Source organism: Engystomops pustulosus, chromosome 5 (genome assembly GCF_040894005.1).
Source record: "Engystomops pustulosus chromosome 5, aEngPut4.maternal, whole genome shotgun sequence".
NCBI classification, from domain to species: Eukaryota; Metazoa; Chordata; class Amphibia; order Anura; family Leptodactylidae; genus Engystomops; species Engystomops pustulosus.
In genome coordinates this window covers 190,299,122-190,319,439 of record NC_092415.1, presented here as the reverse complement: position 1 = coordinate 190,319,439, position 20,318 = coordinate 190,299,122, and the positions used below count along the sequence as shown (strand labels likewise).

Sequence of the window (20,318 nt, the reverse complement as noted above, 5' to 3'; positions counted from 1 at the left end):
ATACACAAAGGTTAATAATGTGACCTGCCTGATGGGATGAAGACTAAAATAATATGGACCCTATAAAGATCATATAAAGATACAATAGATCATTTACTGTCCCATACATTACAGTCATCTGTTCTCAGCTCTGAGTCTTTGATTAACGGGTTGATATTGACCGAGGAGGAAGTAAGGTGGTGAGGCCAAGGAATGGCCGCTCAATGCTATGGATTTGCCATTAACGGCTGAGCTTTTGGAGGAAAGAACGCAATTAGAGATGTAATATTACCGGTAATCACCCTTGAGGCCGTCTTCTTGCTCGGTTCTGCTCGCACATTTCCTAGAAGTGTATATGGGTCACTATTTGACACAGCAGTAAATGCAGCATAAAATACATTGCCTGGTAAAAGTATCCGTCCCTATGGAATTTACATGTCATAGTGGAATCTCAAACTATTCACTCCCAATTAAAGAGATGGAGGAGCAGTACACAGTGTCCTACCTGCAGGAAGCATGATATAGAGCAGGAGGAGCTGAGAAGATTGTACACAGTGTCCTATCTGCAGGCAGCATGTAATAGAGCAGGAGGAGCTGAGCAGATTGTACATAGTGTCCTATCTGCAGGCAGCATGTTATAGAGCAGGAGGAGCTGAGCAGATTGTATATAAGGTCCTATCTACAGGCAGCATGTTATAGAGCAGGAGGAGCTGAGCAGATTGTACACAGTGTCCTATCTGCAGGCAGCATGTAATAGAGCAGGAGGAGCTGAGCAGATTGTACACAGTGTCCTATCTGCAGGCAGCATGTTATAGAGAAGGATGAGCTGAGCAGATTGTACTTAGTGTCCTATTTGCAGGCAGCATGTTATAGAGCAGGAGGAGCTGAGCAGATTGTACATAGTGTCCTATTTGCAGGCAGCATGTTATGGAGCAGGATGAGCTGAGCAGATTGTACATAGTGTCCTATTTGCAGGCAGCATGTTATAGAGCAGGAGGAGCTGAGCGGATTGTACATAGTGTCCTATCTGCAGGCAGCAAGTTATAGAGCAGGAGGAGCAGTACACAGTGTCCTACCTGCAGGAAGAATGATATAGAGCAGGAGGAGCTGAGCAGATTGTGCATAGTGTCCTATCTGTAGGCAGCATGTTATAGAGCAGGAGGAGCTGAGCAGATTGTACATAGTGTCCTATCTGCAGGCAGCATGTTATAGAGCAGGAGGAGCTGAGCAGATTGTACGTAGTGTCCTATTTGCAGGCAGCATGTTATAGAGCAGGAGGAGCTGAGCGGATTGTACATAGTGTCCTATCTGCAGGCAGCAAGTTATAGAGCAGGAGGAGCAGTACACAGTGTCCTACCTGCAGGAAGAATGATATAGAGCAGGAGGAGCTGAGCAGATTGTGTGTATTCACTGTGTATATAGTTAAATAGATATAAAGATAGGTAGATGATAAATAGATATATAGATGAAAAGAAATATAGATAGGTATTGGCAAGGCATATGGTGTAGATCTATAAATATTGGAAACACTGATAATCATAAAATTCGAAAGTTCCGCTATGTATCTGGATGCAGAAGAATAGATACATTCTACAATGACCATAGAATACACACACTGGACATACTATGAGGACCTACTGGCTGACTTGAAACAAATATACTGTACATCTGCGCATTCACAAAGGAGCAATTTCTGCACGCAGAGAATGTGTAGCAAAGCCTGAAATATATGTCAGAAAACCGAAGTGTGTGAAACGCCTGCATCCGGGTTGCCATGGTGACGGGTTGTATCCTAGTGGAATGCTAAAACAATATGACATGTGAAAACCCTCAGTAACATCCTATTCGATGTACAGCAATAAAAAGCCGGATAGTAAACCTCATCCTAAATGTGAGCGTTTAGAATGCAATGTGTAACAATGTTGATAATCCTACATTCTGTGTTGATTCATTATAAAAATATCTTTATACATCATTGAACATCTTGTACTTCATTTGGATGTACTTTGGAAGGTTTTTCTGATATAAGGTGCAGAATTACCTGCACTTCCAGGCTTAATTCTAAAATTCAGGCTTCTGTAGTCACCACTAGGGGGAGTATTGGAGCTAACTGTATACTATTTGTCTATCCAAGGATATTTATGACCCTTATTTAGAGTCTAAAGCAGACTGATTCGTACAGAGTATAGTAGAGGAGCCAGGGGGGTCTAGTTCACATTTACACTAATGGAAGAAAGGGTTCAGCAAGTGTCTTATTTGATGGGGTCTCATTTAGGAACCCCACACACTTTATATTAAACCTTTTAAGACAGTTGAGTGTTAACTTTTACAAGTATAACTGAACCAGGAAGTGCTAACATTTAGTGTGGTCTATAATATCCTCCTGAGATTATTGGTTTTCTGAGACTTTAAGCAGGTATTCCCACTATATACACTTACTACATTCCCCACTAATCCACTCACTGGGTGGCTAAATGTTGCTGGCAGGGGCACGGGTGCCCCTGCGACCCATATTCCGGGTTGCTGGGGCACCCGTGTTCCTCCCGGTGCCTCCAATCCCTCGCTGAAAGGTAACTTGCCTCTCCCGGCTCCAGCGGCGGTCTCTGCAGCTCCCGCAGTCCGGCATGCACGTCCCCATCTCCTAGGTCACGCATAGGCTCGCTAAGATTTAAAGGGCCAGCACGCCCTTTGGCGCTGGCCGTCCGCCTTCCGTGATAAATTCCCAGCCCCTTCCTGTGTCCCCTGCCGGATCTTCGTGCTGACATATGCTAAGGATAGGTGGGAGCTTTGTAGCTAAGATATCTATTATGATATTATTTCATTTACGCTAGGTATTGTCTGCCATGAGCCCATAAGCTCCCCCTGGTGGTGGCTGAGGGCGACCAGAATTTTATGATTTTTTTCTATGTCTGTGCTGGGGAACTCAACATTACAAATTTGTTATTCCAATCTTATTTGATTAAATGATTAAGCACAGAATATTTAGGTTAATAAGGGTTAACATTCACCTCATCGGCTACCATTCATGTCCATATAATGGCTGAAGATGGAAGGTCGTGTGATCTTTCACCAATCTACCTTCCAGGACCTTATAATAGTGTAGGTCCTGGAAGGTAGACTGGTCATAGACAGTTAGGATCACATGACCCTCCTTCTCCAGACAATTTGAAGACAGAAATGGCAGCTGATGAGATAAAAGACATTTCTGAACCAGGGGGCTTCACTTTACATATCAAGAAAATGGAGCACAACATGTAATAGATGTATATTGGCAAATTATCCAATATCCTGCCCCCCCACCCTTACACACACATTGCAAAACACATGAAGTAAAGTGGCCAACTCCTTAAAGAGTTCAATTTAGAGGTTTTTGTATGATGTGTGCATTAGGACTAATAGAATTCTAGTGTAGAATGTTCTACAATTTGTTACTTCATATTGCATAATATATGGATATACAAATACATGTCACACTCCATGGCCAATTTTTGTTCTAATAAACCTTGATACATTGACATGAAAATATTAAACTCTCATTTTCGTTGGTAACACTCAATTTCCTTTTAATAAAGTCGACAAGGTTCCCATTTGGTATTTTATGACTTTAAGCATTTGTTGATCTGACACAGCTGGTCGCTCTTGTTATATAAAATAAGCATCTTCATCTTTGCCATGTCTCTGTGGTGCTACACTTACCATCTGCCTTTGTGCATTAGTAATTATGTCCAGGCAAATGAAATGCAGCAGGAACTCTTCTCGTAGCCGGTTAGACCTTCTGTTACTAAATTGAGAACCTTAACTAATTTGTTACACACCATTAAATAAAAGGATATCAACTTTGTCACAAGAACGTGTAAGAAAGAAGAGAACATTAACGAGAACGAGAATTACAAAGTTTTGTAGGTGGGACTAACCAATAGCACATTAATGGGTATTCAGTTTGGTATTTTCATATAACTTATGAAATTCTGTGTAAATAGTGAAGGTTCTCTCTTCCGGAATTAGGATGGACTGCCAAGACCATCTCTTAGGCCTCATGCACACCAAAGTTGATTTTGGATATGTGCCAGTCATTGGGGGTCATTTACTAAGGGCCCGATTCGCGTTTTCCCGACGTGTTACCCGAATATTTCCGATTTGCGCCGATTTTCCCTGTATTGCCCCGGGATTTTGGCGCACGCGATCGGATTGTGGCGCATCGACGCCGGCATGCACGCAACGGAAATCGGGGGGCCTGGCCGAACGAAAACCCGACGGATTCGGAAAAAACGCCACATTTAAAATAAAAATTTGTCGCTCGGCACACTCTTACCTTCACTCAGCCCGGCTCGGTGTACTCCAGTGCGTTCCGATGCTCTTCAGCGCAGCAGCGATATCTGGTGGACGGCGGAGGAACTACCTTAGTGAATTTCCGGAAGACCCGAATCCACCGCAGAGAACGCGCAGCTGGATCGCGAATGGGCTGGGTAAGGAAATCTGCCCCATTGTTTCATCGGCCTACACGCATCCACATTAGGCATGAGAGAAACACCCAAGATTCGATATGTAGAATCTTTGTTGAATTTTTCAAAAGATTTGGTTTGGGTCCAATTCGAATCGTTCTGAACCAATGTCCCAATTATCCTAAAAATTGCCCTCCCCCTTGTTGATTTGGTTTGGACCCAAATCAAATAGTTCTAAACCGATTTTCCAGTTGTCCTGGAAATTGGTATATCTCTATCTCTAGTTGTCTAGAAAACAGATTTTTCTCATTTTGGTTATTCTTTTAATAAATGTTTACATCTTCCATCACCTATCCACCTTCAGAATGACAGCATTGAAAGAGTCATCAGTAGCAAAGCAAAAAGAGTTCGGTGAACAATCTTCACACATATTGTTCTTCACATACTATTGTGAAGAACACCGTTCTGCACTCGTGTCTTCTGATAAGTTAGCAGATGTATGGAAACATCTACAATGTGTTCTTCATTGAAGAACACATTGCAGATGTTTCCGTACATCTGCTAACTTATCAGAAGACATTAGTGCAGAAAGGTGTCACTGTTATTCACTGTGTTTTCTTAAGTAAATGCTCGATCTCGAGCAGGCGAAATACTCGTCCGAGCAACAAGCCGTTTCGAGTACGCTAATACTCGAACGAGCATCAAGCTTGGATGAGTGTGTTCGCTCATCTCTAGTGGCTACTCATTGGAGTTCAGATAATAGTCGGACAGAAAGGCATGAGATGTTCAGCCTTGGTCATTGAAATCCAGAAATCTAATCTATGACTTTAAGACAGGAGCACATCATTCAAGAATCGATTTGTAGAAGCTTTAACCAAACTTTTCAAAAGTTTTGGATTTGTGTCCATGTCATATCAGTCTCAAATTGTCCTGGAAATTGGTATATACCGACTCTTTTCCTTTAATATAACACCTATATATAAAAGGACCTATCGTGGATCTACCTTTAATTTGTATATATTATTTCGTTAGGGTAAGGATTAACTATAACCTCAACCTTAAATTTTGGGATGATTGACAGCGGTAGTGAGAGCCGCCATTGTGAGAGATCAGTTAAAATCTTAAGCGGCAGATCCATACCAAGTCTACAAATCAACAAATCGATACACTCCTCTCTAATGACTTTATCATACAGAAATTTTTTTTTTAAAAAATCATCACTGTATAATTTTTTTCCATAATTATTTTGTAGATTTTCAGTTTACTAATTGGAGTTTACTGTCTCTTCCATTGAGTGTTCCTCTTAGTTATTAAATGCTCGGGAAGCCACAGAAATCTTCAAGAATAACTGATAACCAAGGGAACCTGGGAGAGTCTTTACTCAATCTATTTTCTCCAAAATGTATTAACCAGGCTGCTTAAGTCCACAGGGCCCAGGAGCAGCGACGTCAGCAAAGCTAAATATAGCATCAGTGAGAATTCTTCTCTGCTCTTGTTATCTACACCCGCTCTACTTTCCAACGAGCAGTCAGCCGGCCGTACCGGTGGGGCGGTGGAGATAAGCATTGTCTCATCCGACCGCGCTCAGTGTCAATACATGTGCAAGGAACAAGTAAATTAATTCCGCAAATGAAACATACTGATTGGATAGGGCCAAATCGGAATCACATTTTCAAGGAGAAGACAGGTGAATTCTTATATGTGATTAAGGAAGTCCATATGGCCATAGGACATAATGGGGCACATTTACTTACCCGGCCCATTCGCGATCCAGCGGCGCGTTCTCTGCACAGGATTCGGGTCCGGCTGGGATTTAAGATGGTAGTTCCTCCGCCGTCCACCAGGTGGCGCTGCAGCGCCGAAAATAATTTTAACGCCCCGGAATGCACCATCCCATAGAAGGTGAAGGTGAGCGCTCCCCAAGCGACACATTTTCGGTTTTTAAATGCGGCGGTTTTTCCGAATACGTCGGGTTTTCGTTCGGCCACGCCCCCCCGATTTCTGTCGCGCGCATGCCGGCCCCGATGCGCCACAATCCGATCGCGTGCGCCAAAAACCCGGGGCAATTCATGTACAAGCGGCGCAAATCGGAAATATTCGGGTAACACGTCTGGAAAACGCGAATCGGGCCCTTAGTAAATGACCCCCATTATCTATAATAGAGGAGGGGGGTATATTAAGACTAGTGTTTTAATCCATGGCATCCAGTATTTACTAAGAGTAGATGTAGGTACAGTCTATGTCAGGTCGGTCCTGTTAAAGGAAATCTACCACTAAAGTTAAGCTAAATTAAACTACAGATACTCACCTACTCCTCTTCACCTTCCAGCGCTGGTCTTCTTTAAGCTTGACACGCCGGATTGGCCTGAAAAAAAAACTTATAAAAAGCAGCCCAGAGAGTCGGAACACACTGGGGCAGATTTACTTACCCGGTCCATTCACGATTCAGCGGCGGGTTCTCCGACGCTGATTCGGGTCTTCCGGCGATTCACTAAGGTAGTGCGCCGGATTTCCACCGGGTGTCGCTGCTGCGCTGAAGTCCGTCGGAGTGCACTGGAGTTCACCAAGCTAGCCTGGGTGCAGGTAAGCGCGTGTCGAGCGACACATTTTAAAAAATGGCTGTTAATTATTCATGCCTCTTGTGTGATGTCACCTCCCTCTCCCATGCTATCAAACTTAAAGAAGACCAGCATCGGGATTGTGGTGAACAGCAGAATAGGTGAGTATCTGTAATTTAATTTAGCTTAACTTTACTGGTAGATTTCCTTTAGTGCAGTGGTTCTTAACCTTGTTTGAGGTACCGAACCCACCAGTTTCATATGCACATTCACCGAACCCTTCTTTAGTGATAAATCAAATATGTGTGTGTCTTGACCTCCATTGCGGAGGCTCCGTTGAGACCGACTCACTGAACCCTGGTTAAGAACCACTGCTTTAGCGTCTGACCATGTAGAGATTTCAGCTACAGTCTCTACCGGTTTTCCCAGAAGAGACTATAGTTGCCCGCCTTGTTCTGTGATCTGATCTGATGGGAAAATTTATGGGCATAAAAGGTAACATAAATCTCCCCCAGTGTATAAGAAAGAGGGATCGGTAGTCGTACAGTTGACATGCATTGATGGATGTTTAGAAGGCAATTGAAAATATAGGGCAAAATATGGACCATTAAAATCTAAGTGAAGTTTTATGTCAATGATTTCTGTGCCAAGATTTTCTGTTGATGAAGTCGAGTGCCTTCCAGATAAGCATCTACTATACAAGATATTGATCAATATAATTGAGGCATAGCTCAACTACCGCATATCCTGAAGATCAAGACACTATGACCATGGCTATGTCATATGTGGAAACGTATACGTTGCTCAGCAGGAGGGAGGACCCCATTGATAAAAGGACAGTGACATCACTGTGGGAAACACCCCGGACATTGACAGCAGCCATGACCGGGGCAGGGCTGAGCTGCGGGCGGGGTGGGGGGGGAGGGGGTACAGTTATTAAACAACATGCCTTCCTGTCATACGTTAACTAAATAAAACACCGAAAATGTTCTGTTGGAAAAGTGCTGGTCACAGCTTTATTCAAATCTTGTAACAATCTGTAAAACATAAACTTTATTAAAACATAATAATAAAATGACATTATATTCAACAAAAATATTAATATATTAAATTAAGTGGTCGAGTACTTGACAACAAATCTGGATCATTTTAAAATTAATAATTAACACCTAAGTCCGGCACCATTACCAACCAACCATAGTTGTAATACCGCTTCAAATCACGCTCAGCGTGCAAAAAACCACAACTACCATATCCACAAGCCGCTAACCTCCTGGCGAGTGGCGAGAGCAGAATGTGGCTACCAACCAAACATATAACCAAACCAACTGCTGAGGTACACCCCCTCAAGCAGTCTATGAAGAACTTTAATAGTAAAGCCGGACATAACCAAAATCATCACCACCAATTTACCTTCTTACCGTATAACTGTTGCCAAGTACCCGCCCACCTTCACAAAAAGCATCCTACGCTCCCTAGCACCGCCCTACACAAGAGGATCTGAAACTAATTGTATCCCTCCTCCCCAGATAACGCACAATGCGACCCTGATACATAACATATAACGGGGAGGGTGGGACAATTTTTGCTCGGCCACCAAAGATGGCTGGCCTTTCCTGCCAACCCTTAAAAACCCCTTCACTCCACCCCCCACCATAAACCCACCTATCAGGTCAACCTATTCTCCACCCCCAAAACTCCCGCACGTTTTTCCAATGGGAAGTTGGCCATGTAACATATCAAAGACCAGAATTGTCTGAACTGCCACTACCAGGTTTACAAAATCTATTTGTTTCCAAAGTTATCAATACAGATATTCTCCATTGATTTCATATGGCTCATTTCCATTGGATCCAGCACCTTCAGCTCTGTGTTCATTCAAGGGACAACATGTCAAATAGCTGTGCAACACAGGGAACGTTCCTGGTTGTTGTTGCAATTTTCACTTTTGATAACTACAAGAGATCTTGCGAATAGGATTGTGGCAATCTGAGACAATTCTGTTTTTTACTGCTTTCCCATTGGAAAGACTTGCCTTTCAAGATGGTGACCATGTTATGGACATAAAAGGGCCCCTCATTTGTTACTTGCTGGGGTATCAGTTATGTTTTTAACCTGCAAATAGCTAACAATGTAAAATGAGCACAGCATGCGTGCATCCATCCCACGGCCTCCTTTGAGAATATATTCTTGGAGGTCCCCACCAATGTAAGTATTTACATAAGGACATTTATGTCACTGGAGGATACACCCTGAACATCAGCATCAGCCAATCATTGGCTGCAGCAGTGGTTCACCCCTCCACCCACCCCTCCAGAGGGGAGGGCGAGGAACAGGAACATCCTTGCCCTCTGTTGTAAGGGCACATACTACAGATTTATCCTTACAACAGAGGCTCTAAACAAGGTGTCAACTCAGCCTTGTTGAAATCAACATATAAGTATTCTACAATGGGGTCATTTACTAAGGGCCCGATTCGCGTTTCCCAACGTGTTACCCGAATATTTCCGATTTGCGCCAATTTCCCCTGAATTGCTCCGGGATTTTGGCGCACGCGATCAGATTGTGGCGCATTGGCGCGGAAATGGGGGGGGCGTGGCCGAACGAAAACCCGACGGATTCAGAAAAACCACCGCATTTAAAACAAAAAATGTGTCGCAGAGCTTGCACTTACCTTCACTAGGAATAGGCCGGTGAACTTGAGCGCGTTCCGATGCTTTTCAGCACAGCAGCGCCACCTGGTGGACGTCGGAGGAACTACCTTAATAAATCCCGGCCGGACCCGAATCCAGCACAGAGAACGCACCGCTGGATCGCGAATGGACCGGGTAAGTAAATCTGCCCCATTATATCTAATCAGAGGAAAGTGCCTTATTCTCCAATGTATTGGCTCCTCTTAAGATATTTTCCTTCCTCTAAACATTGACATTTATTCCAAAATCTCAACTGAATTTCATCTTGCTATCAAGACAGACAGGAGATCACTGGGTTTTAGATTACATTGAAGTCCATGGAGAGGCAAGGGGGTGGGGGGAGTGAGGTTTCCCCCCACCACCCACCCCACCCGTGGAAAACTGCTCCATCATTCGTCTATTTCAAATAGGAGGAATATGGGCGTTCCTTAAATTTGAAATATACACATGGTGGAGCGGTTTCCTGAGGGTGTGCGGGAAGGGGGGGCACTTCTCACTGGCCACTCCCATGGGACACTGTTCTGCAGAGAGAAAGTTTTATTATAAAAACTCTTTTTGGAGATGTGCACACTTTTCTCTATGGGGACACGGGGGAGCCAGAAAAAGGGCACCTGATGACAGGTTCCCTTTAAGAAATGTATCAGATGGGGAATGGTGAAATCCAGTTTAAAAAATAGGACTGAACCCAAGTCTCTATTCTTGTATCTGCCATTGGGTTCATCCCTGTGTACTGGTGGCTACATAATAGACTTCAAGTATTTGCAGCTGATGTCTCCATTCTGCCAATTATCCTCTATGCAGTCTGCATTACCAGCTCTCTGTATATCGTTAATAGACCTCTAATTATCAGTCTTACTCCTAATGATATGTAATGATTCCTAGCTGGCTCGCCAAATAATTAGTATATCCATGGGAACCAAGGCGGCCAAATCCTGGCCAGATATTTCCCCCTCTTTTTCTTTTGCAACTAATTAGTCAATTCATTATGATAATCAGAATCACGAGAAATATTGATGATCCTGATCAGACAACATATTCCTTTGCTATTGGTGATTGTTGCTTAGGATACAGTCCAGATACTTAATGGTTTCCTCCCGGGGTGATCAATGTTCTCTTGATGACGGTCAATAAGTGGATCATCTTCATTAACATTCATCTTCTTTTCATTACACTCGGTGAAGTTCATATTGTAGGCCAGATTTGCATCTGATGGAAACAAATGACACGGAGACACCTGCCTGCTGTGCATTGATATGGATTTGCATGGGGTGTGTTTAAGCTGCACATAATTGTGCTGTGTTATCACTTTCCACAAAGATATTGGCTAAAAGGAAATCTACCATCAAAATCCATCATGGAGATGACATCTATTTACTCCGGACCACATTATCCACAATGGGTACACATCAAAGCAGTAACGTGTCACCCGATACCTATGGCTGCAACTTTTAGCTCCGGTACTTTCGTAAAATGATGGCTCTGTGGGAAGTTCTATTGAAAGGAGACACTCCTTAGCTTCACCTCATAGACCTCTATTTGTAAGATTTTCAATGGTGGTTGAATAGAGGCTTCTACAGAATTCGGGATGATTGGATTAACCCCTTAACGACTTGGCCTTTTTTAGTTTTTTCACTTCCATTTTTCACACCCCACCTTCAAAAATCTATAACTTTTTTATTTTTCCACATAAAGAGCTCTGTTATGGCTTATTTTCTGCGTAACAAATTGCACTTCGTAGTGACGGTATTTAATATTCCATGCAATGTACTGGGAAGCGGGAAAAAAATTCCAAATGCAGTGAAAATGGTGAAAAAACACATTTGCGACGTTTTCTTGTGGGCTTGGATTTTACAGCTTTAACTCTGCGTCCCAAATGACATGTCTACTTTATTCTTTGGGTTGCTACGATCACAGGGATACCACATTTGTACAGGTTTTATAATGTTTTCATACATTTAAAAAAATTAAAACCTCCTGTACAAAAATTTTTTTTTTGATTTTGCCATCTTCTGGCGCTAATAACTTTTTCATACTTTGGTGTACGAAGCTGTGGGTGGTGTCATTTTTTGCGACTTTTGATGGCGTTTTCAATGCTATCATTGTTAGGACTGTGCTACCTTTTGATCACTTTTTATTAATTTTTTTATATTTTCCAAAATGGCAAAAAAATGTCATTTTTGACTTTGGACGCTATTTTCCGTTACGGGGTTAAACGCAGTGAAAAACCGTTATTATATTTTGATAGATCGGACATTTTCGGACGCGGTGATACCTAATGTGTTTATGATTTTTACTGTTTATTAATATTAATATCAGTTCTAGGGAAAGGGGGGTGATTTGAATTTTTAGGTTTTTTTAATATAATTTTTTTTTTTTAAACTTATTTTTACTTTCACTTTAACTATTTTTCAGACTCCCTAGGGTACTTTAACCCTAGGTTGTCTGATCGATCCTACCATATACTGCCATACTGCAATATGGCAGTATATGGGGATTTTACTCCTCATTCATTACAATGTGCTGATAGCACATTGTAATGAATAGGTTAAAACGAGACAGCTTCGGGCCTTCGTGAGGCCCGATGCTGTCATGGCAGCGGATCACCGCTCCCCGTGACGTCATCGGGGAGCGGAGATCCGCGCCAAGATGGCGGCGCCCATGCGGCGCCATCTTTTTGAAGCCTCCGGCAGCATTGCCGAAGGCGATCGCGGTGAAAGCGGGTGTTACCGGTAAGCCTTTGCTGCAATATGCAGCAAAGACTTACCGGCTATGGAGAGGGCTCGGCCCGCGAGCCCTCTCCATGCACCGGGACCCGGCGCGCGCCGTACTAGTACGGCGCGCGTCGGGAAGGGGTTAAAGGAAATCTTCCACCAGGGTGAAGGATTGTAAACCAAGCACACTGACATACTGGTGTGTGCCCCCTCTGGCATGATCTGCTCTTCTTTAAGCTTCCTATGCCCTTGTTTATAAGAAAAAAAGGCTTTAAAATTTATGCAAATGAGCATAAGGGACTCGTGGCTCCGTATATGGAGCCTGGAGCCCCTTAGGATCATTTTCATAATTTGTTAAAACCAGGAAATAAGAATCTAAAAGAAGAACAGATCCTGCCAGATGTGGTACACACCAGTATGTCAGTGTACTTGGTTAGTATAAGCTCTTTTTTACACCTGGGTCCAATCACAAACATTTCATGAAGCAGCTATGCTTCCCTATAAATTGTGATTTGCATAAGTGTTGTGCAACATACGCTGAAGGGAACAAATATATATACATATATATATATACACTCACCGGCCACTTTATTAGGTACACCTGTCCAACTGCTCGTTAACACTTAATTTCTAATCAGCCAATCACATGGCGGCAACTCAGTGCATTTAGGCATGTAGACATGGTCAAGACAATCTCCTGCAGTTCAAACCGAGCATCAGTATGGGGAAGAAAGGTGATTTGAGGCCTTTGAACGTGGCATGGTTGTTGGTGCCAGAAGGGCTGGTCTGAGTATTTCAGAAACTGCTGATCTACTGGGATTATCACGCACAACCATCTCTAGGGTTTACAGAGAATGGTCCGAAAAAGAAAAAACATCCAGTGAGCGGCAGTTCTGTGGGTGGAAATGCCTTGTTGATGCCAGAGGTCAGAGGATAATGGGTAGACTGGTTCGAGCTGATAGAAAGGCAACAGTGACTCAAATCGCCACCCGTTACAACCAAGGTAGGCAGAAGAGCATCTTGGTTGTAACGGTTGGCGATTTGAGTCACTGTGTACCTAATAAAGTGGCCGGTAAGTGTATATATATATATATATATATATATATATATAGATGAAGATGTTGGTGGAGGGCATCTAATAGGCTAGGACTGGAGCGGCTGGCCTGGCTATGGCCTAAAGCTTGTGTAACAGTAGCACTTAGTACTAGGTTTCACCTCATCCCCTTAGGTCATGGACCAGCAGGGTAAACTAAAGAAAAAGAGTGTGTTTGTAAAATAACTGATAGTTCAGTTTATTGAACTCCAACTGCAGCAACAGGGTACCACTACAGCAAAAATAATCCTTGAGAGCAACAGATCTGTCATATTGGCTGGCTGTGGTAGTAATATCTGCAGCCAAGAACCAGTGGTCAGTGTGGGTGCAAACAATGTCCTTTTTGAGGAGGAGCCAAATGGGCTCTGCTGCATGGGCAGCAAGATTTGGTACAATCTCGGGAATAATCTTCTGAATACAGACCAGGCCAAGTCCTAGAGCAGGACCTCCAACCTGACAAGTGGTGACAGGAAAACCTCCAACCTGTCTCCTGACAGGTGGTGAGAGAAAGCCTTAGAGAAAAGACTAGACCTGCCTCCAGACACGTATTAAGAAAAAGACCCAGAACTTCAGACAAGACTTAAATTCATAGCCTTGGTCTGTGGAAACAACTCTGGAAAAAAACAACAACTAGTGACTGCAAATCCCAGGATAAAACATTAGTTTTCAGACATTGTAGTTAACCCATACAGAGTGCATAGCAGTACCTTTGCATATATAGAGGGGCAGTTATGGATTTTCAAGACTTGGTGGTAGAGTCACATCACAAGTGGGGCACAGCAGTTAATAACAGAATGGAATAGGAATAAACTGGCAATGAGGCTTGGCTAAGGGTTTGGAGCCTCACTTCAGTGCCTGGTGAGTATGGACCAGTAGAACTAACACCTGAGTTGCTCGAACTAGTTGTATGGCCTGTCCCAACTTGGTCTTCTTAGCATGAACACAGAGTAGATTTAGTAATGGCCCAACTCCGGGATATTACAGTAGCTCCTTCCTGATCTCTGGGGGAATCCAGAAAATTGAATATTTACATCCACATTCCTAAAATAACTTACATATCTGATGATATGAGCATCACATCTGTCTTATCCGGATTATACTGTATATCCAAGCTACATATGTAGGAAAATGCTGATCTGCTGTTGTTTGAAGCCGTTCCAAGTCTCCATACATTACATTGCTTGTTTTCTTTATTTCAGTGTATACCAATTAAGGGCCTTGGATTTGTTCTCGGAGCCTACAAATGCATTTGCAAGCCTGGATTTTATCATCCTCCTGACATCTTCTCAGAGAACGGCTTTCAAAGTAAGTGCCTTTTGGTTGAGCAAGAAAAAAAAAAAGTAGTCATTAATAATGCAGGGCTCCTTTTTCTCCTTGTCAGGGTTATACAGGAAATCCCCAGCGGCTGCAACTTAATAATTATATAATCACTTCAGTCCTTCGTTTTGTCATCTTGTGCTGATTTCTATGGGACCCTGGATAGACCCTGTTTTGGTCTATTTATCGTGCTGCTAAATTAGAGGAATTAGTAAAATAACATAACATTCAGGGGAAAGCTGAGAAGTCAGAACTTGTTTGATGGACCTAAGTGTTTTTCCATCAAGGACTGTGGAAGTAGACAATAGTGTCATGAGGCCAGGACTGCCCATCCTTACTGAACAATGTGATGGATTAAAGGGTTTTTTTTCGGGTTTCAAACAATGATACTTAGAATAGCCGTCAGTCACTGATAGGCCCGCCCACTTGACTTCTCAAGAAAGAGCAAAGTTTAAATAAAGTAGGGATCAGTTATACTGAATAGTTCAGTTTGCTCTATAACATGCTGCCTGCATACAGGACGCTGTGGGGCACATTTACTTACCGGTCCGGAGGAGTTCACTGAAAGTGCGTTGTCCGACGATTATGCACTGTGCCGCGATTCACTAAGATCCTCTGCCCGATATCCTGCATGTGTCACTTCCCCGCTCAGGTCCGCTGGAGTTCACCTTCTTCTTCCTGGTGCATGTAAGTGCTTGGGCTTGCGACACAATTTGAAAGTTAAATCCCGCGCTCAGTCCGAATCAGTCGGATCGTCCGGGACTGGCCTGCCCCACCCGACTTTTGTAGCATGAAAGCAGTGCAGCCACGACACAATCCCCTGTTAAATACCTGTCACAGTCGTGCAAAACCCGAAAATGCCTGACCCTTAGTAAATAAGCCCCTATGTATAATATGCTCAGCTCCTCCTGCTCTATAACCAGCTGCCTGCAGATAGGACACTATGTACAATCTGCTTATATCCTCCTGCTCTATAACATGCTGCCTGCAGATAGGACACTATGTACAATCTGCTTATATCCTCCTGCTCTATAACATGCTGCCTGCAGATAGCACACTATGTACAATCTGCTCAGCTCCTCCTGCTCTATAACATGCTACCTGCAGATAGGACGCTATGTACAATCTGCTTATATCCTCCTGCTCTATAACATGCTGCCTGCAGATAGGACACTATGTACAATCTGCTTATATCCTCCTGCTCTATAACAAGCTGCCTGCAGATAGGACACTATGTACAATCTGCTCAGCTCCTCCTGCTCTATAACATGCTACCTGCAGATAGGACGCTATGTACAATCTGCTCAGCTCCTCCTGCTCTATAACATGCTGCCTGTAGATAGGACACTGTGTACAATATGTTCAGCTCCTCCTGCTCTATAACATGCTGCCTGCAGATAGGACAATATGTACAATATATTCAGCTCCTCCTGCTCTATAACATGCTGCCTGCAGATAGGACACTACGTACAATCTGCTTATCTACTCCTGCTCTATAACATATGAAGGGAGAGGCTGATGTACTGGTTTCTCCCTGGGGCAACCCCTGAGTGTCTGTAGGATGAGTCCCTGGGTGATGAATGGGGAAGCCCGTGGTGGTAGAGAGCGTATCCTGGGATCAGACTGAGGCAACGTTGTGCAAATCAACTTACACTTCTTTATTGAATGGCAGGCAACGGCCAGAAATGGCTAACAGCAGATTCCTTAAGCTAGAAAGGTCATGGAGAGTTGGCCCGCAGGAAAGGTGAACGCAGCCTCATAGTAGATGCAGCCTGGGCTGGTTCAGATGGAACTGAGTCCAAGTGGTAGAAGCTGCATTCCTGGGCTTTAGTCTCCAGACTTGCCCTGTGTGCCAGGCAGTAGGCCTGAGGCACTAGAAGTTCTGGGGATGAAAGGCTATAGCAGCACTGAAGGTGCACTCCTCACTCTCCTTGGGATAAGATCCCAGACCAAGACTATGTGCTGTCACCCAGCAGGGGTTTTTTACCCCCCCCCCCCCTGGTCAGGTGGTAATACCTCTCCAATCACTTTCCAGCTTGCATAACAGACACATCATTGGATAATTACATGCAACAGTTAACTGTTGCCTTGCCAGGCAGTATATACAGCTGTACACTATATTCCAAGTTCTAGAAACATCCTTGAGGGTTCATGACTCCCCCTAACAGCTCCTCTCCTGACCTGGAGAGGGTGCTATTCGCAACTACCAGCCTGCCTTTGCGTTGGCAGGGGTGTTGCAGATGTTCCTCAAATTGCTCCCATATGGTTCTAAGTCTGTACATATCATGGTATGCTTATTGCTTGGCTTTAGGTATGACTAAGAACGCCATTGTATAGTCCAAAATGCGTCACCTTTTTTCTGACCGGAATGCACTGTGCCCCGATTCAAGAAGATCGTGCGCCCGATATCCTGCATGTGTTGCTTTCCCGCTGAGGTCCGCCGGAGTTCACCTTCTTCTTCCTGGTGCATGTAAGTGCATTGTCTTGTGACATAATTTTAAACTTAAATCCCGCACTCAGTCCAAATCAGTCGGATCGTCCGACGGCCCACCTCCGATTTCTGTCGCATGAAACCCGTCCCCGATGTGCCAAAATCCAGTCACGTGTGACACAATCCCCTTCAGTCCCAGTGGTGCGATCCCCGAAAACGTAGTGAAACCTGACGGAAATGCGGCTGCGAGACCCTTAGTAAATAAGCACCAAGGTCTCTAAATTTCATGTTATTTAATTAATTATTTCTTTGGCTAGCCCAGGATTTGAACCCACAACTTTCACTCTCTACCTGCCATAGAGATACAGAGCTGTCATCCACTAGAGTAGACAATGGGCTTAATGGCTGTCAATGGGATAATTTTATCTAACTAAGAGCTTCACTAGAGCTTCCATAGAGTTACACTGTGACACAAGCATAGAGCATAGATGTGTTTGGCCAGCACTGCTGGGAAGCCGGAGCTGAGGGGAGAAGACCAGCCACGAGGAGAAAAGGAGGATAAGTATACAAGTTTATTTTTTTATATACTCCAGTAAAAGCTGAATTGGTTTTTAAAGCAATTTTTTTGTGCTAAAACACTCTACTTTTACCAAGATTAATGGTAGTTTTTAACTTTTCCTTTCTGAATTAATTCCTTTTTTCATTGGAGTGCGGGAACCATCCTACTGTACTGTTGCTGCGGCATTTCATTCTGTTTCCGGACCAGTGTCCAGAAACACTATGGGGCAGATTTATCAAGTGTCTGAAAGTCAGAATATTTCCAGTTGCCCATGGCAACCAATCACAGCTCCCCTTTAAAATATTCATGAGCACTGGTAAAATGAAAGCTGAGCTGTGATTGGTTGCCATAGGCAATTGGAAATATTCTGACTTTCAGACATAAATCTGCCCCTATGTGCAACTTGTTCTGATCTTTCTGCTCTATAACATGCTGATTAAATGTAATGCTACTAGCGGGGACTTACTCCTACTGAAAATACAAACAAACTTTGATGAAGCTGAGCATCTATCTATATCTGTTGTGTACGGCACCTAACGAGTTAAGACTTTGTCCCATTGTTTTGTGGAGTCTATTAAAGGTTAATTGATAATGGCAGCCCATCGTTATTACTTTTTTCCGCTTAATAGAATTATTGGCTAGAACAAATACAGAATAGGTATTACGACACTGAAAGCCAGACATTTGGTTAAAGAATTCAGATTAGGAAGATTATAGCGTATGATATAAAGGAGAATCAGAGATTATAGTTTAATAATACGCATCAGCGAAATCAGAAGACGCCAATTATATAGAGATGAGCCCCGCTACATCGGCTTATCTCTCCACCGAGGGATTAATCCGTCACAAGACACATCAATTATCTATGGATGTCCAAGGTACCCCAGATTATACACCTGCTTTCGGGGATACATGCTTCTCCCTATTAACCAGTTAAGGGCCAGGTCATTTTTGCGTTTTCATTTTTCACTCCCCGTCTTAAAAAATCCATAACTTCTTAACTTTTCCATCCACAGAGCTGTATGATTGTCCTTCCTAGTGACAGCATTTCATATTTCATACTCCATTTATTGGAAAGCTGGAAAAAAGTTCAAATGCAATGAAAAAGTAGAAAAAAACACATTTACACCATTTTTTTGCATTCCAAATGACACGACTCAAGTATTGTGTAAAAATGTTCTTCGTTTTGCCTTATTTTCATGTCACACAGGTGCACGGCTCGTTATAACACACAGCTCTGATTACGCTGTCATATAAAGAGCCGTGCACCTGTGTGACATCACATGACCAGAAACATTGGGGCAGATTTACTTACCCGGTCCATTCGCGATCCAGCGGCGCGTTCTCTGCACAGGATTCGGGTCCGGATGGGATTTATGAAGGTAGTTCCTCCGTCGTCCACCAGGTGGCGCTGCTGCGCTGAAAATCATCTGAACGCACCGGAATACACCGAGCTGGACCAGGTGAAGGTAAGCGCTTCCCAAGCGACACATTTTCGGTTTTCAAATGCGACGGTTTTTCCGAATACGTCGGGTTTTCATTCGGCCACGCCCCCCGATTTCCGTCGCGTGCATGCCGGCGCCGATGTGCCACAATCCGATCGCGTGCGCCAAAATCTCGGGGCAATACAGGTACAATTGGCGCAAATCGGAAATATTCGGGTAACACGTCGGGAAAACGCGAATCGGGCCCTTAGTAAATGACCCCCTTTGAAGCTTACTGTACACAGTAATAGTACAGCGTACGCTATTTAAGGGTTAAAGGAAATCTGCCAGCTCTAACATTACCCCAGCAGTGATGCTAGGGGCACTTTATTAGCTTTGCAGACATGTTTAATTTCTATTTCTTTGGGGTTTAGGGAAGAAATTGCAGCAGGATGTAACAGGATTTACTAAGATTCCCGTGGTCGCATTTTAGTCAGATTACCCGACTTTTCGAGGATTGCGCCGGGGATTGCGTCGCAACGCACAGGATTTAACATTTAAAATTGTGTCGCAAGACAAGCACTTACATGCACCAGGAAGAAGAAGGTGAACTCCGGCGGACCTGAGCGGGGAAGCGACACATGCAGCATATCGGGGGCACGATCTTAGTGAATCATTGCAGACTTCATCCTCGTCGGACATTCCGGATCGGGGATTGCGTGGGGACCGGGTAAGTAAATGTGCCCCTATGTCCTGGTGCAGCAGCAGGTGTATGGGCTGATCCCCTTTTTGCAACACATAAAAATTTTAATAAAAAGTGATCAAACAGTCGTACAGTCCAAAAAATGGTAGTAATGAAAATGTCAGCTTGTCCGAAAATAAAGTATGAAAAAGTTATTGGCCTCAGAATATAGAAAAAAGAAGAATTTTTTTTTTGTAAATAAGATTTACATTTTTTTAAATCTCCTAAAACATAATAAAACCTATAGACATGTGATATCTTCATGATCATACTGGGGCAGATTTACTTACCCGGTCCATTCGCGATCCAGCCGCGCGTTCTCTGCGGTGGATTCGGGTCTTCCGGCGAAACACTAAGGCAGTTCTTCCG

General features: G+C 43.5%; 1 protein-coding gene across 1 annotated transcript in view; it reads left to right on the top strand.

Annotated features, from left to right (window-relative positions):
- GPR158 (G protein-coupled receptor 158) overlaps positions 1-20,318 on the top strand; it is a 162,259-nt gene that overhangs the window by 59,757 nt on the left and 82,184 nt on the right. Inside the window, exon 4 of the mRNA XM_072154126.1 lies at positions 14,676-14,781. Coding sequence (XP_072010227.1) covers positions 14,676-14,781 — 106 coding nt within the window. The remainder of the gene's footprint in view (positions 1-14,675; positions 14,782-20,318) is intronic.